The sequence below is a fragment of the Garra rufa genome, chromosome 24 (genome assembly GCF_049309525.1).
Source record: "Garra rufa chromosome 24, GarRuf1.0, whole genome shotgun sequence".
NCBI classification, from domain to species: Eukaryota; Metazoa; Chordata; class Actinopteri; order Cypriniformes; family Cyprinidae; genus Garra; species Garra rufa.
In genome coordinates this window covers 21,936,436-21,958,622 of record NC_133384.1, presented here as the reverse complement: position 1 = coordinate 21,958,622, position 22,187 = coordinate 21,936,436, and the positions used below count along the sequence as shown (strand labels likewise).

At 35.7% G+C, this 22,187-nt stretch overlaps 1 protein-coding gene across 1 annotated transcript in view; it reads left to right on the top strand.

The window, feature by feature from the left end:
* Window positions 1-10,265, top strand: part of ctnnd2a (catenin (cadherin-associated protein), delta 2a) — a 452,260-nt gene extending 441,995 nt beyond the window's left edge. The window contains exons 20-22 of the mRNA XM_073830570.1: window positions 3,240-3,371; window positions 4,680-4,756; window positions 8,435-10,265. Of these exons, the coding sequence (XP_073686671.1) occupies window positions 3,240-3,371; window positions 4,680-4,756; window positions 8,435-8,695 (470 nt within the window). The 3' untranslated portion in view covers window positions 8,696-10,265. The remainder of the gene's footprint in view (window positions 1-3,239; window positions 3,372-4,679; window positions 4,757-8,434) is intronic.
* Window positions 10,266-22,187: the final 11,922 nt, after the last annotated feature.

The window sequence follows — 22,187 nt, the reverse complement described above, 5'->3', positions numbered from 1 at the left end:
ATTGGCAGCGGAGGGCTGTCGCGTAAAAACAAAAACAAAAAACAAAAAAAAACAGAAAATTCTGTGTTTGGTGGGGAAGCGCTGTCACATAAAAATGCCAGAAAAATTCCATGTTTGGCGGGAAAGCATTGTCACATAAATAACGGAAAATTCCGTGTTTGGTGGGGAAGCGTTGTCTCGTAAATAAACTGAAAATTCCATGTTTGGCGGGAAAGCATTGTCACATAAATAACGGGAAATTCTGTGTTTAGTGGGGAAGCGTTGTCGTGTAAAAAAAATGAAAATTCCATGTTTGGCAGGGAAGCTCTGTTGCATTAAAAAAACAATAAATTCCATGTTTGGCGGGAAAGCTCTGTTGCGTTAAAAAAAACTATAAATTCCATGTTTGGCTGGGAAGCGTTGTTGCATAAATAACCGGAAAAAAACTTGTTTGGTGGGAAAGCGCTGTCGCATAATTAAAAAAAAAAAATTCCATTTTTGGTGAGGAAGCATTTTCGCATAAATAACAGACAATTCTGTGTTTGGTGGGGAAGCGCTGTCACATTAACAAAACCTGAAAAGTCTGTGTTTGGCGGGGAAGCGCTGTCGCATAATTTTTTTTTTTTTAAATTCCATTTTTGGTGAGCAAGCATTTTCGCATAAATAACAGACAATTCTGTGTTTGGTGGGGAAGCGCTGTCACATTAACAAAACCTGAAAAATCCGTGTTTGGCGGGGAAGTGCTGTCGCATTAAAAAAAAAAATCCATGTTTGGTGAGGAAGCATTGTCGCATAAATAACAGACAGTTCCATGTTTGGGGGGAAGCGTTGTCGCGTAAATAACAGACAATTCTCTGTTTGGCGGGGAAGTGCTGTCGCGTAAACAAAACCTGAAAATTCCGTGTTTGGCAGGGAAGTGCTGTCGCATAAAAAAAAAAAAAAACGAAAAATTCCATGTTTGGTGGAGAAGCATTGTTGCATAAATAACGGAAAATTCTGTGTTTGGTGGGGACGCACTGTTGCGTTAAAAAAATGAAAAAATCTGTGTTTGGCCAGGAAGCGCTGTCACATTTTAAAAAATTATAAATTCCATGTTTGGCGGGAAAGTGTTGTCGCATAAATAATGGAAAATTCCGTGTTTAGTGGGGAAGCGTTGTCATGTAAAAAAAAGGAAAATTCCATGTTTGGCAGGGAAGCTCTGTTGCATTGAAAAAAAAAACAATAAATTCCATGTTTGGCGGGAAAGCTCTGTTGCATTAAAAAAAACTATAAATTCCATGTTTGGCTGGGAAGCGTTGTTGCATAAATAACCGGAAAAAAACTTGTTTGGTGGGAAAGCGCTGTCGCATAATTTTTTTTTTTTAAATTCCATTTTTGGTGAGGAAGCATTTTCGCATTAAATAACAGACAATTCTGTGTTTGGTGGGGAAGCGCTGTCGCATAATTTTTAAAAAAAAAAATTCCATTTTTGGTGAGCAAGCATTTTCGCATAAATAAGACAATTCTGTGTTTGGTGGGGAAGCGCTGTCACATTAACAAAACCTGAAAAATCCGTGTTTGGCGGGGAAGTGCTGTCGCATTAAAAAAAAAAATCCATGTTTGGTGAGGAAGCATTGTCGCATAAATAACAGACAGTTCCATGTTTGGGGGGAAGCGTTGTCGCGTAAATAACAGACAATTCTCTGTTTGGCGGGGAAGTGCTGTCGCGTAAACAAAACCTGAAAATTCCGTGTTTGGCAGGGAAGTGCTGTCGCATAAAAAAAAAAAAAAACGAAAAATTCCATGTTTGGTGGAGAAGCATTGTTGCATAAATAACGGAAAATTCTGTGTTTGGTGGGGACGCACTGTTGCGTTAAAAAAATGAAAAAATCTGTGTTTGGCCAGGAAGCGCTGTCACATTTTAAAAAATTATAAATTCCATGTTTGGCGGGAAAGTGTTGTCGCATAAATAATGGAAAATTCCGTGTTTAGTGGGGAAGCGTTGTCATGTAAAAAAAATGAAAATTCCATGTTTGGCAGGGAAGCTCTGTTGCATTGAAAAAAAAAACAATAAATTCCATGTTTGGCGGGAAAGCTCTGTTGCATTAAAAAAAACTATAAATTCCATGTTTGGCTGGGAAGCGTTGTTGCATAAATAACCGGAAAAAAACTTGTTTGGTGGGAAAGCGCTGTCGCATAATTTTTTTTTTTTAAATTCCATTTTTGGTGAGGAAGCATTTTCGCATTAAATAACAGACAATTCTGTGTTTGGTGGGGAAGCGCTGTCGCATAATTTTTAAAAAAAAAAATTCCATTTTTGGTGAGCAAGCATTTTCGCATAAATAAGACAATTCTGTGTTTGGTGGGGAAGCGCTGTCACATTAACAAAACCTGAAAAATCCGTGTTTGGCGGGGAAGTGCTGTCGCATTAAAAAAAAAATTCCATGTTTGGTGGGGAAGCATTGTCGCATAAATAACAGACAGTTCCATGTTTGGGGGGAAGCGCTGTCGCGTAAATAACAGACAATTCTCTGTTTGGCGGCTAAGTGCTGTCGCGTAAACAAAACCTGAAAATTCCGTGTTTGGCGAGGAAGTGCTGTCGCATAAAAAAAAAAAAAAAAATTCCATGTTTGGTGGAGAAGCATTGTTGCATAAATAACGGAAAATTCTGTGTTTGGTGGGGACGCACTGTTGCGTTAAAAAAATGAAAAAATCTGTGTTTGGCCAGGAAGCGCTGTCGCATTTTAAAAAATTATAAATTCCATGTTTGGCGGGAAAGTGTTGTCGCATAAATAATGGAAAATTCTGTGTTTGGTGGGGAAGCGCTGTCACATTAACAAAACCTGAAAATTCTATTTGTTTCACACTCTTCAAAAGATGGCAATTCAAGGACGAATATGGTATTCTCTGTGTGATTTCTTGTTTTTCATGACTTGGTGGAGCTGAGTAGATTGAAGCTGGCTGTTACAGGACCTGTTGGAAACATCCTTCATGCTGTCATGCTAAACTAGCACTAATAATGAATAATGATGCACATCTCTGCATGTCCAGCCTTGTACAGGCAGGAAATGATGAACAAAGACAGTAAGACACGGAAAGATAAAATTGGACAAAATAAAAAACTAAGAACTAAAGAGTCAAAGTTGGTTACACCGACATTAAGAAAGGCAGAAAGAACAATCTAAATAAAAAAGAAAGAGTAAAAAGTGTGAAATCAGGCCAGTGTGTCTCCAGATGCTCAGTAAGAAGGGTTTGTGTGACTGTGATGATTTGAATTGCAGCCAGCGCCCCCGCCTCACCCAGAGAGATGATCAGCCTCAAGGACAGGAAGAGCGACTACGACTCCACTGGAACCAACGCCAGTTACCATGGAAACAAAGGAGAGCACACTTCCAGAAAAGACACAATGGCAGGTACGTCAAACTTCAGGAGGAGGAGGAAGATCAGAGTTTTATTCGGAACACTTATCAGCAAGTAAACTAGATGTCCACTTACAGAACTGTAAGTTTAACAGTTTTCTCAACTTTTTTGCGGAATGTAAAGTTTTACTCAAGAGAATGTGAATATTTACAATTTGCTTAAATTCAAAATTAAGCAACAAACAGAACATCAGTGATTTTATATCTGTGAATTAAAATGATAAATATCCACTGAAGTCAAATTTTTACATTTTTATTTTTTGTCAGAAATATACACTGCGTTCAAAAGTTTATAATTAGTACGATGTACAATGTTTTTAAATAAGTCTCTTATGCTCATCAAAGTTCCATTTATTTAATCAAAAATACAGAAAAAAGTAATATTATGAAATAATATTGCAATTTAAAATAACAATTTACTATATTAATATACTTTAACTAGTCTTTACTATCACTTTTTATCAATTTAACACACCCTTGCTGAATAAAAGTATTAATTTCTTTCAAACAAAAAAAGAAAGAAAAGAAACACTGAGCACAAACTTTGAACAGTAGTGTGTTGTTACAAAAGATTTCTATTTTGAATAAATGCTGTTTTTAATTCATTTTTTTATTCATCAAAGAATTCTGAAAAAAGTATCACAGGTTAAAAATAATAAGAAGAAGAAGAAGCAGCACAACTGTCTCTAACATTGAAAATAAATCAGCATATTACAATGATTTCTGAAGGATTATGACAATAAAAACAGAAGTAATCATGCTGATTCACAAGAAATTCACAAGAATCACAAGAAAACATTCTATTTTAATGTATATTAAAATAAAAAACACTATTTTAAATTGCAATATTTCACAATATTATAGTTTGTCTGTATTTTTAATCATTTAAATGCAGCCTTGATGAGCAGAAAATAGTTCTTTAAAAAACATCTTTCTGATCCCAAGCTTTTGAATGGCAGTGTACAAATTAAGATTTGTTTGATATTCTAATGTTGTGTTTTAATATATGCAAGAGAATAAAAAACAATACTGTCTAGGTTTTAACTCTTGGCTGGCAACACATAAGTGTTAAAGGGTGAAATTTGTTTACGGTCCATCAAGCTTTATCCCCAACTCACATTGGTTGAAATAGAGCCCATAGTTCCTTGCTACAGCCCTGCCAGAATATCTTCTAAAAGGATGAATTTGTTTCACTGTGAATAAGTACAATTTCCAGAATTTTTCATAGTTGTTTAATGCTTGATTTATTTTGAAAAAAAAAAACATTCTCTGCACATTCTCACTCTCGCTTTCATCCCACAGTTCAAACCTCCTGTGGAACATCCACATTGTTCCGGAACTCGTACGAGACTTCAAATGACGAGATCAAACACAACCAGGTGAGCAATGAAACAGTCTGAGACGACTCGACTAACCAGGGTCAAACAGGGACTGCGGCTCCAAGACTGTATGAGAAATATGTCTTCAAATGTGGAAAACCTTCCTCAAATCAGACACCATTTACGTTTACTACTACTGTTGTGCAGCTATGTTGGGATTAGCATCATTAGCGCATGTTTTCAACACAAGGCAGCTGTCTATCCACCAATCCAGAACTGTGTTGGCAAACAAAAGGCTGAAGATCTATTCAATCTTGCGTAGACCTGTCAGAGATGTTGTTTATTTGACTTTCTGAGCCATCATGCAATGCTAATGAATCGCAACTATATGCTTCCAAGAGCTGCAGTATTTTTTGGCCATATAGAAGATATATTACTTCAACTTGACAAGGTTCATCATGGTAAATTTTCAGATTTCATATGGATAAAGTTTGCCAGATGTCCCTGGCACACTTCCGAACCGCGCCGTATGTTGAGTCAGTCGGCAGAAATGCTTTCCCAGACGAGCAGCTGCGAGGAGGCTGGGTACTGATAAGCCTGGCTTCCACATGGATCTTTCCTCTCTGTAGCTGGAGAGCATTCAGCTCTGAATCTTTTTCAATTAGTAACATCTCATTTTCTGCTTCGAATCTCTCTGTTATCGAAAGCAGCTCTGTATGTACAGAATAATGAACTAGATCACTCAAAAATGAGCATTTTGTGCTCATTGAGTCACCTCATGATGGTCTAAACTTGATCACTTCCATGAAGCTCCAAAGGAGATGTTAGGCAGCATGTTATATTGTCTCATATGAAAAAGATTCAGTATTTGACTTTATAAAATATTAAGGGAGTCATGAAATTTTCAGCTCTTTGTGTTGTTTCTCAAGGTTAGTGTGCAAAGTTGCTTTCAGAATTCAGCACAACACGACCAGTGTATTTAGAACAAGTCACAAAACAGTCAGTTGTGAAATGAGAAGAACAAGTGAAAGCTTTGTCTTTCAGTTGCTCAGGCATGTCATTAAAAATAAACTTCAGCCATGCATTTCTAATGCTTGGATCTTTAAGAGGCTATGTAAGGATTTGGAGGTACAGTGTCTTTATAACAACTGAGTTTGACAGTTTTACGCAACAGCTTTATCCCACAGCAGTATCGCTTTTGGGATTGATGGACAGACATGAGTTGTTCAGAACATGCCTCCTTAGATTAATTACACTGACGATACATACTAAGGAATTGTACACTCCTGAATGAAAATTTCCTGATAATTTACTCACCCCCATGTCATCAAGATTTTCAGATCAAGTTTTTGAGGAAAACATTTCAGGATCTTTTTTCCTCACAGTTGCACAGTTTACATTTCGCAATTCTGGAGAATTCTGAGGTGTCCTCAGAATTGTGAGATATAAACTTTATACAAAGTCTGACCTTTTTCATGCAATTCTGAGTTTATTTCTCGCAATTTCAAGTTTATATCAGAGTTCTGAGGAAAAAAGTCAGAATTGCGTGAAAAGTCAGAATTGTTTGATATAAACTTTTATTTCACAATTCTGACTTTTTTCCTCACAATTTGTTTATATCTCGCAATTTCTCAGAAATGCGAGTTTATATCTTGTAGTTCAGACTTTATAACATGCAACTGCAAGTTAAGTCAGAATGGTCAGATATAAACTCGCAATTCTGAGAAATGAAGTCAAAATTGCATGAAATGTTATGCCTCGCTTTTCCTCACAATTTTTAGTTTATATCTCACAATTCTGACTTTTTTCATGCAATTCTGACTTTTCTCAGACTTGAGAGTTTAAATTTCGCAATTTTCACAATTGCGAGTTTTGAAGTCCAATTTTGAGGTTCTGAGTTCTGACTTTATAACATGTAACTGCAAGTTAAGTCAGAATCATGCGATATAAACTCACAATTCTGAGAACGTAATTTTTTTCCCTCAAAATTGGATTTCTTAACTAGCAATTTCAATTTTATATCAGAAATCTGAGAAAAAAATCAGAAGAAATCTGAGAAGTCAAAATTGCATGAAATTTTATGCCTCACAAACAGATAAAAACTCACAATTCTGACTTTTTTCACGCAATTCTGACTTTTCTCTAAATTGAGTTTATTTCTTGCAATGCTGACTTCATTTCATAGAAATGGGAGATTATATCTTGCAGTTCTTACTTTGTAAATCAGAATTGAGATATAAACTCACAATTCTGAGAACATGTCATTTTATCCCCTCAAAACTGGACTTTATAACTTGCAGTTGCAAGTTTATATCAGAATTCTGAGAAAAAAGTCAGGATTGGATACAAAAAATCTGAATTGTTAGATATGAACTCACAATTCTGAGAAATGAAGTCAAAATTGCATGAAATGTTATGCCTCGCAAACAGATAAAAACTTGCAATTCTGATTTTTTTTCCCTCTCAATTTTGAGTTTATATCTCACAATTCAGACTTTTTTCATGCAATTCTGACTTTTTTCCTCATAATTTTGAGTTTATATCTCACAATTTTGTCCTTTTTCATGCAATTCTGACTTTTCTCAGACTTGAGAGTTTATATCTCGCAATTTGCATAATTGCGAGTTATGAAGTCCAATTTTGAGGGGAAAAAATGACATTCTCAGAAATGTGAGTTTATATCTCGTAGTTCTGACTTTATAACATGCAACTGCAAGTTAAGTCAGAACTGAGATATAAACTCACAATTCTGAGAACATGTAATTTTTTCCCCTCAAAATTGGATTTTATAACTTGCAGTTGCAAGTTTATATCAGAATTCTGAGAAAAGTCAGGATTGCATACAAAAAATTTGAATTGTTAGATATGAACTCACAATTCTGAGAAATGAAGTCAAAATTGCATGAAATTGTATGCCTCGCAAACAGACAAAACTCGCAATTCTGACTTTTTTCCTCCCAATTTTGAGTTTATTCAATTTTGAGACTTTTTCATGAAATTCAGACTTTTAATATCAGAATTCTGAGAAAAAAGTCAGAATTGCATGAACAAAGTCAGAATTGTTAGATATAAACTCGCAATTCTGAGAAATGAAGTCAGGATTTTATGAAATAATACTTTTTATTCCTTGCAAACCGATAAAACCTTGCAATACTGACTTTTTTCCCTGAATTGTGAGTTTATATCTCGCAGTTTTGACTTCATTGCTTGTACATTTATATCTTGCAGTTCTGCTCTTCTTCTCAAAATTCTTCAATTCTGAAAAATGCATGAAATTGCATGAAATGTTATGCCTCACAAACAGATAAAAACTCGCAATTCTTGATTTTATTTTCTCAGAATTGTGTTTATATCTTGCAGTTCTGACTTTATAACGTGCAACTGCGAGTTAAGTACAAGATACAAACCCAGACACAAACAGAACGTTTTTTTCCCCCCTCACTTTATAACTTGCAACTGCAAGTTTATATCTCACAATTCTGAGAAAAAAAGTCAGAATTGTGTGAAAAAAAGGCAGAATTGTGAATTTTTAACTGTAAGACATGAAATTTGTTATTAATATCAAAACTATCAAAAATGTACAATAGAGCACAGTACCATCCTTATTGTTGAGACTTGTACATTATACAAGCACATCTCATCTGGAAGCTCAGCTGCCTTTTCCTCCCAAATTTGATATGTGAGACTCTGGACGGCTCTGTTCATCAACTTCACTCACAAATCCTTCTTTCACCTCAGGTCCCAGTGCCGCCCGCACCACAGGAGCCCCCGCGCAAAGACTACGAAGCGTACCCCATCTATCAAAACTCTACTAGGAACTTTGAGGAGCCATTTTTTGAGGATCAGGTCCATCGCCCCCCTCCAGCCACCGATCTGAATATGCACCTGGGACTCAAGTCCACCGGGAATTACGTGGACTTCTACTCTGCCGCCAGGCCCTATAGCGAACTCAACTACGAGACGAGTCACTACCCCGCGTCCCCCGACTCTTGGGTTTAGGACTTTGAGCACGTAGAGGCCAGGAAACTGCATGTGCATGCATATCACAAAACATTTTTCAGCAAGTTTTGTTCGTCTAAGCTAGTTCCATGGCGAATATGAGCGGAGTTGAGCAAAAAAAAAAAGAAAGCGAGAGAGAAAAGAAGGCCTTGACAGAGAGAGAAAGAATGCGTGTGAGATGAGAGAGAGCACATACTTTAAAGAGAAGCGAAAGCTTAACCTTTGGAGTAGAAAGTGGGTTTGTATTGAAAGGTATTTGAAAAGTGTAGAGGGAAGAAAAGAAATATAGCAGAGGAAGGCGAGGTATGTAAGCACAAGAAAATGAAGTTTGTTAAACGAGCTACGGGAACAGCTTTTCACCATTTTCGAAACTTTCTTTTCATTCATTTGGCGTCACGGTGGATCAAAAGCTTTTACACATTTTTTCTCTATATTTTTTATTTGATCTTTTTTAATTTAATGTAAAGTATTTGGTGGACATTAAAGAGATGCATTACACAAGTGCATTGTGTAAATTACACAGACCACTCGGTTCTTCCCATGGCTTTGGGTATTTGTTTTACAGTACAAGAAAAAGACAAAAAAAAGAAAAAATGAATTCTTGGAGAGATGTGTTAACCTTCAGTGTCCCTTTCCCAAAATTACGTTTCGAAGAGCAAGGATGTAAATGCCAGTATCGTTCATTCTGAAAATGTGAATATGTCTGTGGCAACTAAAACAAAACGAACGAACAATGAAGACCGGATACATCATTCCACTCTCCTCTCCTCGTTGATGAAGTGCTTTCTCACTGCCTACGAAAATAGATGTAGATTTTTGACATAGATTCTTTTTTCAATTCACTTTTTCTTTCTTGATGACTCAGTGTGGAACAAAAATAAAAATGCGGCTATTTATCATCCATATTTGCAGGAAAACTCTGTTTTAGACCTCGATCTCAGTTTTCTGTGCTAACTGACTGTGCCAAATTTTCGAATCTCTTCTGAATCAGCACTTGAGACATTTTTAAGTTTTTCAGTTTGATTTGTACCTGCGTTTTTTTTGTTCATAAGTGTGTTTAACCGGAATTAAGCGGCATCTTAGAAAACTACCAGGAGGGCAAAAGTTAACTTTGCAAGCTTAATTCCCTCCAAAGATGTACAAAAAAAAAAACCTGTCTCTCAGTGTTAGTTGAGTGTGTGCTGTATGTCGATCAGTGTTTGCTATGAGAGGCTTTGTTTCTGACAGGTGGCTTCTTCTGTTTGACTTGACCAGAGATGATGAACTGCTACACTGAGATGTTAATAGAGAATGATAAATATATAAATATGAATATAAATATAGATCTATATAATTTTTATGTGCTGATGTCAGTGTCACTGAAAGCAACAAACCAGAAAAGACTTGTACAAAAAAAAGAAAAAAAGAAAAATGATTCTGTTTACCTTCATGTTCTGATCCAACAGAGAAAAGAGAAAATGAAACTTGAAATGTTTACCTGGTCCCAGTTGTGTTGTTACCAAGCTACTAAAATAATCACGCTGGATTTGGATGATGTTCTGATGTCAGGACAATAAATTACTCTTTGCGATTTGGAGATGTTTTCTTATGTCTTCTAGACTTGCCACAAAATCATTTTCACACCCGAATAATTCTGTTTAAACCAGTTACACCAGTATTACCATTGATCGGACACTAGTTGGTGCCATAGAGTAAGTTTTGCTACACAATGACATAGTTTTGATTCTGAACTCAAATTTAAAAATAATAACAATTTTGGTTCAGATTTTTTAGTGTAAAAACAGTCAAACCAAATCTTAAGAAAAGCTTACTTTCCTAGGATGCTTTTAAAGCAACTATACATTTAAGCATACCGTATTCTTTCTTGGTTAGGACACTGAAGAACTGTTGTCAAGCTGCTTCATTCATTTCTAGTCTACCCAAAAATGATAATTACCCCATCATTTAATCACCCTCAAGTCATCCTAGGTGTATATGACTTTCGTCTTTCAGACAAATACAGTTATATTAAAAAATACCCTGGCTCTTCCAAGCTTTATAATGCCAGTGAATGGATGTTGAGACTTTGAAGCCTAAAAAAGTGCATCCATCCATCATTAAAAGCACTCCACACAGCTCCAAAAGGTTAAAGGTGCCATAGAATGCATTGAAACAATATTTTAAATTGATATCTACATAGAAGGTATATGGCATAGGAAAGGGCAAAACATTTCCAGAAAAGGTTTTACAGGTCCATTTACAATCCTAGAATTTGTCCCTAGAATGAAATGGTCTGTTATTGGCTTATTTGGAAAGCTCGTGAATATTAACAAAGACTATAGAATACCCAAGACATGTCACTCGTGTAGTTTTGAATGGGGAAAAATGCAACTTTCATTATGGCCGCGAAGCCCCGCCTTCTTAGTGAAAGAGCTAGTAGTTGATTTACCTGGAGCGACACAAGGACTTACCGAACAAGTTTTGATGCTTTAGTGATGCTCAGGATCTGTTAATCATTTGTCATCATCAGCGTAGTCATCTCTCTCCGTTTATGTGGTAAGTGAAATCTAACTGCAATGTAACAGTATGTGCATCTGTACTGCAATGTAACAGGCTACCGCTAGCATTAAGCTAGCCATGTTCCTTTAGTAGCTGGCGTTATTTTACTGATGTACTGACATTACTGGTGATTGGGCGATGCAAATGTTGGGGGCGTAACTATTAACGATCGGTACTATTGCTTAATAGTCGGTGTTATGTTGGAATTGACCTATTTTTCAGTGGTCTTTTGCAAACACCAGATTTATATAAGAAGGAGGAAATGGTGGTGTTTGAGACTCATTGTATGTCATGTTCATGTACTGAACTGTTATTATTCAACTATGCCAAGGTAAACACAGTTTTCCATTCTATGGCACCTTTAATAAAGGTCCTCAAGTGAATCAATGTTTTTGTGTATGAAATGTATCCATATTTAAAACTATAAACCACAATGTCTAGCTGTCTAACTGTCGTATGTGTGTTCACAAGAGAGTGGCGTTCCAGCAGATGACATAGGCGTAGCTTAGCCTTGCGAGAACCAAGATTTGTTTACTGCTAGGGCTGCCCCCTAATAGTTGACTAACTGTTAGTCGATGAGAAGAATTTTATTAGTTGCTTAGTCTCAGAAAAAAAAAAATTCCACAGAAAATGCCGAAATCACACAGTCAGTGATGGACAGATCGTTATCGGCTGGTCTATGTGATAATATAGTCAGGACAGGACATCCAAACGCTCACCTATCATTCATTGCCCTCAAATATGGCTTTTCATCTGAAAGATATAAGTAGTAGCAACCTTACATGGCTGCTCAATCTAATGTTAACCTAGAAAAATGTGTGCTATTGATATGTCTGTGCCGAGTGTGGAACCTGAACAGTAGTATGCTTCCCTGCATGACAGATGGAGACGCTGGTGCGGTCACTTGCTTTTAAAATACTCTGTCATTTTTGGTCATACAGATAAAAGTAATACATCTTTTGAATTTGCAAAGACTCTATGCTTAATTGCATGCACTCAGAATAACAACGAAATGGTGTGTATTTGTAAAATAATGAAAGCAAACAAGATGCGATTTCTGCCAACTCAATCTCAGTAAACTTAAGCACAAAACTTTGAAACTCTGTGTACAGTATACTTGCCATACAGACATGAAAAATATATCTATAGAGAGGGAAATATCTACTTTTAAATGAACCAATTCAAATCAAAAACAAATAATCTTAGATTATGTCATCCATATGAAACATGCATACAGGCGCATCCACTATCGTGGAGATGACTAGTCATTGTTGCTAAAAAAACAAAGAAAGCACTACGTCATCCAGTTGAGCTACTCTCTCATGAACACGCATATGACAGTTAGCGGAAGCTAGAGATTGCGGTTTCTAAAGTTTTAAATAAGCACATTTTTCTTACACAAACACATCGATTCACTTCAGAAGGCCTTTCTTAAAACAAAAGTTCTCTTCCAGAACAAAAATTTACAGATAATTTGCTCGCCCCTTTGTTATCCTCGATGTTCGTGTCTTTCTTTCTTCAGTCGTAAAGAAATTATATTTCTTGAGGAAAACATTTCAGGAATTATCTCCATATAGTGGACTTCAATCGTGCCCCAAGTTTAACGGTCCAAAATGCAGTTTAAATGCAGCTTCGAAGGGCTCTATATGATCCCAGCCAAGGAAGAAGGGTCTTTTCTAGTGAAACAATCAGTCATTTTTGAAACAAACTGACAATTTATATACTTTTTAACCTCAAATGTTCATCTTGTCTTGTCTTGTCTCTACGATTCATATGCATAGTCTGTGAAATCCGGGTCAAGTTAGCGTTTGAGATTAAATAGTATATAAATAGTATATAAATTGTCAATTTGTTTCGAAAAAATTTAGCAAGATAAGACCCTTTTTCCTTGGCTGGGATTGTTTATATCCCCTTGAAGCTGCATTTAAATTGCATTTTGGAAGTTTATACTTGGGGGCAACATAGAAGTCCACTATACAGCGATAATTCCTGAAATGTTTTCCTCAAGAAACATAATTTCTTATTGACTGAAAAAAGAAAGACATGAACATCTTAGATGACAAGGTGGTGAGTAAATTATCTGTACATTTTTGTTCTGGAAGTGAACTTCTCCTTTAACCTCCTGGAGCCATGCGGAGTACTTTTTATGATGGATGGATACACTTTTTTGGACTTCAAAATCTCAACAGCCATTTATTTCAATTATAAAGCTTGGCAGAGCCAGGACATTTTTTACTATAACTCTAATTGTTTTCATCTGAAAGAAGAAAGTCATATACACCTAGAATGGCTTGAGGGTGAGTAAATCATGATTTAATTTTCATTTTTGGGTGAACTGTCCCTTTAAACCAGTATTAAATTTCTGTATGTGGCAAGCCTAAATTGTCCACATTATGTTAATATTATTATGTGTTTTATATATTCATAATAGCATTGTATGTCTTTTAAACATTTGGAGACTCACCAAGTAGGGTTACAAAAACCTTTGGCCGGATACTCACAATTCCTTTTATTGATCTGCTCTTCCAGCACTTCCAGCCGGGTGCGGTATTGTCAGATCCACAGCCATCTGAATGTTCTATCACCGTGATGAAAGAGACTACGGAGCGTTCCCTAGGAAACAGGAAAACAGAAGCAAAAGATGCTGGCTTTGAATCCTTCCCATAATCCATAGCTCAGCGGAGAGCACAGTTTCAGAGCATTACATCCCCAGCAGGCTTTGCATGATGTACAACAGGGGTCTCTTGCACCGATTTAGGCTACCCAACAATTCGCACATGGGCACAGAAACGTGAAGAAAGGGCCTGTAACTGTTATTACCTGTAGCGGAAGAGGAAATAAATAAGCACACAGGATGGATTCTCCACTTAGAGAAGGAGGATGTGGCGGCTCATGCCTGGCGAGGCATTATGGGGATTAAGTAACAGGCACCTTAAATTTAGCCCTTTGAGACGGATTCTATCTGCTCATTTCCTGTCAATATGAGTATTGTCATTACTTCTCTCCTTTCAGGGACAGTTCCACCATCCAGCACAGAAGAGAGCAGGAGAGACAGAAATGAGATGTGTGTTTTGGTCTGTGGCACAAGAATGAGGGTCCTGACGGTCATGGCAATGTGAGGGAATTTTAAAACAGATTCCGAAGTAAAAGTCACGGAAAAGCCACAGATTTTTTCAAGTTTTGCTCTGCTCTATAATATTGCATCAGCAAGATATAGCATCTGGAGTAAAACTTGCCCTCAAGCTATCGTGATATCATCATCCTGTCCGCTGAGGGTCTTATTGGAGACATTTGTACACTAGTAAGTGTCCTTGTTGAAATCTATTTTTTAAAAGATTTTTTTTTTTTTCCTGACATACAACTGGAAACCTCAGCCATCTCTAATAAAATCATTCATATAAGAACGTGCTCATAAAATGGAGAGGTCAGGGAAAAGTCATTGAAATTCACTTATTATTGAATATTACTCACATAAGTCCTAGATGTCTGGGTTCAGTAAGATTTTTAATGTTTTTAGGAAAAAGACTCCTGTGCTCTCCAAGGCTGTATTTATTTAAGAGTTTGAACTTCCAAAACGCAGTTTAAATCCAGCTTCAAAGGGCTCTAAATGATCCCAGCCAAGGAAGAAGGGTCTTATCTAGCGAAACAAGTTTTTTTATTACTTTTTACTTTTACTTTTTTATATAATTTATACACTTTTAACCACAAAAGCTTGTCTTGTCTAGATCTGCAATGCTTACTCTGTTCACTCCGGTTCAAGTCAGTTACTGTATGTTGAAAAACACCCATCTCATTTTCTCCTCCAACATTAAAATCCCCCTACATCGCTGCAGACGTACCGACCCAGTGTTTACAAAGTGAATGTGCTAAGAAGGTTAAATGCCCTTTCCAAAAATAGTTTTTCACAAACCCTAACTGTCTTGAACCGAAGTACACATGTGCATCACAGAGCTAGACAAGACGAGCATTTGTTGTTAAAAGGTGTATAAATTGTAAATTCTTTTAAAAATAACCAATCGTTTGGCTATATGAGACCCTTCTTCCTCGTCCAGGATCATTAAGAGCCTTTTGAAGCTGCATTTAAAGCTGCGTTTTGGAAGATCAAACTCACAGGCACCATAGAAGTCCACCAAATGGAGAAAATTCGAAAATTCCTGAAATGACTGAAGAAAGATAGACATGAACATCTTGGATTGGGGGGGGGGGGATCTGTACAATTTTGTTCTGGAAGTGAACCAATCCTTTAAACAATATTACCAGGCAAAAGGTTTTAAACAGTAAGGTTTAATGTTTTTAAATAAGGCTTTTCGGGCTCACCAAGCCTGCATGTATTTAATCCAAAGTACAGCAAAAACTGTATAATATTTCAATATTTCTTACCATTTCAAAGAACTGTTTTCTATTTTAAAGTGTAACTTATTCCTGTGATTTCAAAACTGAGTTTTCAGCATCATTACCTTCTCCAATCTTCAGTGTGATATGATCCTTCAGAAATCATTATTTAAAACAGTTGAGTACATTTTTTCACGATTCTTTGATGAATAGAAAGATCCAAAGCATTTATTTGAAATAAAAAGCTTTTGTAACATTATAAATACTTTTTGTAAGGATGCTTTAAACTGATCAAAAGTGATGATAAAGACATAAATAATGTTACAATGGTACCTATTTCAGAGAAATGCTGTTCTTCTGAACTATCTATTCATCGAAGAAACTTAAAAAATTCTACTTCGCTGTTTTCAACATAATAATAAATGTTTTCAAGCAGCAAATCAGCATATTAGAATGATTTATGAAGGATTGTGTGACTGGAGTAATGATGCTAAAAATTCAGCTTTGAAATCAAAGGAATAAATTACATTTTAAAATATATCAAAGTAGAAACTGAATTTCTCTAGGGAACCAAAAATGGTTCTTCTGTGGCATCGCCATGCATGAAACACCAATTTTGGAACATTTATTAAGACATTATTATGTATTGTGCTTGCTTATTTTCAGAACCCTTGCTGACAAAGAAAATACTGTGGGAAGAAAATATGGATTTTTAGGCTTCAGTCTTGCATATCATAAACAAAAGTCTCCTCATCTTGAGTCCGTGATTAGATTTTTGAGTCTAGACTTCCAAACATTATGAAGTCAATAATATTAAGTTAGATTAACATTATTTGGAGACTTGAATTCTGGGATATGTTATAGTAACCTGTAAATGTTTCTGATTCACAGGTTGAAATATTTCAATGCAACACTCAGTGTCAGATCCTCGCTGTCTCATCCCCTCGGCTCTGTAAAGTTGTATGATTAAATTCAGAGAGTGAGCAGAATTGCTCTATTTCCCCTGAACCCATGCAATGATTAAGTGTTCAATATGTACCAAAGTTTCATTTTCAGTGTGTGCCGCCTCACACTGTGGGATTATAATCTAATGTGGCATGAAAATAGGTCTTCAATTGAACAATGCGATTCATTTTACGCAGGGGCAAATACGCCAAGGACTCGAAACCCATCTCTCTTCCATACCGTTGACACATCCATGAATTAGAGTCCAAAATGCAGATTTGGCACAAAATCAATTTCCGTGGGGACAAAAGTTAAACAAAAGGATCATCAGCCCACTGCAGATGAAATTATTCATGAAGGGAAAATGAATTTTCATCAGGATTCATTCTGGAGTCTGAACAGACTGAACAGGGTTGTTAGTTTAATAGGCATCCGTGAATGTCAGACGCTACATTTTTGTGCCAGACTTGATTAAATCAGTACTATTTCCCTCCAAAATGACCAATAGTTTCTTTTCCATTTACAACGGAATATGAACAGGAGTTCAGGTCACCCCCAAGGTCTACTATTATGGTTATAAAGATTTTTTTTTTGCATTCTAAAATCATTTTCAAGCTCATTCTACTCCACAATCTAATCATATGAAATTTTAATTATTTTTTATTATGATTTTTGTAATAGTCACTGTTTGACTATTGCAGTAAAAAACAGCTGTACAGTGTAAAAAAATTTAATTGTAAATAAAACATTTTGGATTACATTTTAGGAAATACTATTTCCCTTTTTTAGGTTTATTTTAGGTTAAATTCACTAGCAATTTCTAAGTGAAAATTTCTTCTATGCCATTTTTTTTAGTGTACACTACTAAAAAGATTTATAATGTTTTTGTAAAAAAGTCTCTTCTGCTCATCAAGTCTGCATTTATTTGATTGAAAGTACTGCAAAAACAGTACAATTTGTAAAAAATTTTTGCTATTTCAAATAACTGTTTTCTGTTTGAATATATTTTAAATGTAATTTATTTCTCTGATTTCAAAGCTGGATTTTTAGCATCATTACTCCAGTCTTCAGTGTCACATGGTCCTTCAGAATCATTCTAATATGTGAATTTACTGTTCAAAAAACATTATTTATTATTATTAATACTTAAAATGTTGAGTTCATCCTTTTTAAGAATTCTTTGATGAACAGAAAGACCCAAAATCAGCATTTATCTGGAATAAAAAGCTTTCGTAACATTATACACTATACCATTAAAAAGCTTGAAGTCAGTATAATTTTACTCATTTTTTATTTAGTAAAGATGCTTTAAATTTATCACAAGTGATGATAAAGACATTTATAATGTTACAAAATATTTCTATTTCAGATAAATGCTGTTCTTCTGAACTTTCTATTCGTCAAAGAAAAAAAAACTGAAAAAAGAATACTCATCTGTTTTCAACATAATAATAATAATAATAAAATGTTTTTTTTAGCAGCAAAATCAGAATATTAGAATGATGTATAAAGGATCATGTGACTGGAGTAATGATACTAAAAATTCAGCTTTGAAATCACAGGAATACATTACATTTTAAAATATATTCAAATAGAAAACAGTTATTTAAAATAGTACAAATATTTCGAAATTTACTGTTATAGCTGTACTTTGGATCAAACAAATGCAGGCTTGGTCAGCAGAAGAGACTTCTTTAAAACATTAAAAATTGTACTGTTTAAAAACGCTTTAATGGTAGTGTATTTGCGATAATAATTAAAAAAATTAAATGCACTTCAACAAATGCTACCTTCATACTTTAAATTTTGTATAAACATAAACACATAAATTTGAATTAAAGATGAATATTTCTTTATTGGTTTTTTTTATTTAAAACATGAAAACATTAATTTTTCAAAACTTTTTTAAGTAATAGCAAAACAATAGTTTTACTATTACAGTAATAAGAATTATTTTAAAATACTGAGAAAAATTACCAGACATTGCAATAATAAGAGAGTTGTGGGGGGATATGTGCTTAATATGTCCTGAAAATAAGAAGGAGGTAAAATGACATGTGGACATTTCTTGACAGGTTGTCACAAAGTAACTCAATCTCTAAAAGTCCTTCATTATAATCAGAACATTATGGTTATTAGAGCATGCAAACTAAAGGCTACATAAAGCTCAAATCAGTCTCCCATGATGCATCCAATGTGAACGTCACAGTGCTTTACTGACAGAGGCACAAATTTCTCTACACAATACAGCTCTTCAACCTGTGAGCGAAATATAACGATCACATACTGCCTCTGTCAGGCTCAAATCAGCAGCTCCTGTAGATCCTAACAGCCGTTACGTTTTGATTGCATTGCACTCTATGACAACTGTTTTATTAAATCCAGAACACACTAGCCTTTTTATGGTCACTGATGTATATCATTTAATGATGGGATACGTCATTTAGCAACCAGGACAGCATCTAAATAATATTGGATGCTACAGATGCAGAATTCTGCTCTAAAATAAACGATCATGTGTTGATCCATACGAAGTTAAGACTGTTTGCATAATTTTACCAGCTGCTTCAAAAAGTGCCATTCCATAGGGCTGGCTTGTCTGGCTTGTCTCAAAATTAAAGCATTATTCTCCCCTCTAGTGGTCATGATTCACCTCAGTGTAAATTCATCAATGCAGTTCAACATCTCCCGGGTGCACAGAGCAATAGGGCAAACATCTGAGATTTATCTAGTTGAAGAAAAAAAGCGCTTTATGCACTTGTGAAGAATTTATTGAGAAACCACGCTAAAAAAATGTGTTTGCATCGCACCTTCTGACTTGAATAGCCTTGGGCCAAACTCTGGCCTCTTCGATATGATATCTATTTGATTCTGCACAGGGGTTAATATTAAGTATAAACAACAATGATCTCAAATATGCATTCTAAAACATTTAATTCAGTGTTGTGTGTTTGTGTAAGACTGACATGATTCATGTTACTTAGCATTAAAATCACATTTAATGTATTTTTAATTAAAATAATGTGTTTTCTCTGTTACTTGCAGCTTTGCATCATCTAACCTCATCTCATGTGATGCAATACCAGCTGTAGCGATTTCAGTAGTGATAAGAACAAACACAAAATAAGAACAAACACGAATGTTGTCAAGATTCTTGCCCTGGAATTTCTGGTTCAGTTTGGCCAACCACAAACGCTTTTGTTCTTCAGACAGTTTTTTGCCCTCTTCTTCTTGATTTGTTATAACATTTGGCAGTATATAGTATCCACGTTTTTCCTGGTCTTTCTGAATAACTACAGCCCAAAACATAACAATAACTGACCATTTTCAGCAGAGATAATAGGCAAAATATGCAAGTTTCGTTCGGTTTAGTGGCACTGTTTACGTTCAGTGCAGTCAATATGGCCGAGTACTGATGTGTTGTAAAAGCACTCTATATGAGCACCTCACTGTCAAGAGTTTTCAAAAACATAATTAACTGATGTTTAAATTTTCCTATTTTATATCTGCTAAGTTTCCCAAACATTATTTTTAGCCTTCATATAAAATTTCACTGTAGCTTTTCACACTGCACTTAAAGGAGTAGTTCACTTTGAAAACAAAATTTTACAAATAATGTACTCACCCCCTTGTCATCCAAGATCTTCATGTCTTTCGTTCTTCAGTCGTAAAGAAATTTGTTTTTTGAGGAAAACATTTCAGGATTTCTCTCCATATAATGGACTTCTATGGTGCCCCTGAGTTTGAACTTCCAAAATGCAGTTTAAATGCAGCTTCAAAGGGCTCTAAATGATCCCAGCCAAGGAAGAAGGGTCTTATCTAGCGAAACAATCGGTTATTTTCTAAAAATATTTGCAATTTATTTACTTTCTAATCTCTACACAGACACACAGAGATAGACAAGACAAGCATTTGAGGTTAAAAAGTATATAAATTGTTTTTTTGTTTTTTTTAAATAACTGATCATTTTGCTAGATAAGACCCTTCTTTCCTCAGCTGTGATTGTTTAGAGCCTTTTGAAGCTGCATTTTGGAAGTTCAAACTCGGGGGCACCATAGAAGTCGATTATATGGAGAGAAATCCCGAAATGTTTTCCTCAAAAAACATAATTTTCTTACGACTGAAGAAAGAAAGACATGAACATCTTGGATGATATGGGGGTGAACTACTCCTTTAACCCCAGGTTTCATCACCTAATATTATTCACATGTTCAAGATAGTCACAGACACACTGTGTTGTATAAACAGTAGCTTTAGCGATGGGGAAAATATTTGATGGAAAATGCATTAATTGGAGTAAAAAACTGATCATTTCTTTCTTACCTTTAAGTCCATCCTGGAAAACTTGCTAGTACAATAAGCAATCCACCAGCCTATGGGTGAGATTTTCAGTTCATTATCCGCTATAGTTAAATAACGAGAAAAATAACAACTAGCAGTAAACGGTAAAACTGTTTGCATTACAAACCAGTATGTTCATAATTAAGGTAATACACTATAATAACATGGTAAGGCACACCAATTTGCATTATTAAAGGGATAGTTCACCCAAAAATGAAAATTTGATGTTTATCTGCTTACCCCCAATGCATCCAAGATGTAGGTGACTTTGTTTCCTCAGAAAAACACAAACGAAGATTTTTAATGAAAACCGGTGCAGTCTGCCAGCCTTATCATGGACGTGGATGGGCACCAAACCTTTAAAAGTAAACAAAAACATGCACAGACAAATCCAAATTACACCCTTCCACTCGTGACGATACATTGATGTCCTAAGACACGAAACGATCGGTTTTTGTGAGAAACTGAACAGTATTTATATCATTTTTTACCTTTGATACACAGCCACGTCCATCTGTCCTTAGCACGAGTTTGGCATCAGTCACGTCACATGAGCACGCGCTCTGGCGTAGAATACGCAAACGCCGTAAGCGATCTCTCGCATGTATACGACACTCATTGTTTCCACAGTGCACAGAGATTGTGGGTATAGCGGCTATTCAAAATGGTAATTACTTGCGCGTATCCTGATTGTTTAAACCGATTTAAAGATAAAAGATTACGTTTGCGCAAACTCATCCGGGACTTTTCACTGATTTCCCCTTACGGCGTTTGCGTATACTACGCCAGAAGCGCGTACACATGTGACGTGACTGATGCCAAACTCGTGCTCATGACAGATGGACGTGGCTGTGTATCAAAGGTAAAAAATGATATAAATACTGTTCAGTTTCTCGCAAAAACCGATCGTTTCATGTCTTAAGACATCAATGTATCGTCACGAGCTGCAGGGTGTGATTTGGATTTGTCTGTGCATGTTTTTGTTTACTTTTAAAGGTTTGGTGCCCATCCACGTCCATGGTAAAGCTGGCAGACTGCACCGGTTTTCATTAAAAATCTTCGTTTGTGTTTTTCTGAGGAAACAAAGTCACCTACATCTTGGATGCCCTGGGGGTAAGCAGATAAAGATCAAATTTTCATTTTTGGGTGAACTATCCCTTTAAGCAGTCAACCAAGCTGTTTTGTACAGCTAAAAACAGCTGGACTCGATGAGACCAGAAGCCATACCCATAACATTTACAAAAAGCCACACCCATTCTTACAAAAAGAAAACATGGATAAAATTAAAACCTTTATGCAAAGAGGTCACGTGCAGAGGTTCAATCACTGACACTAA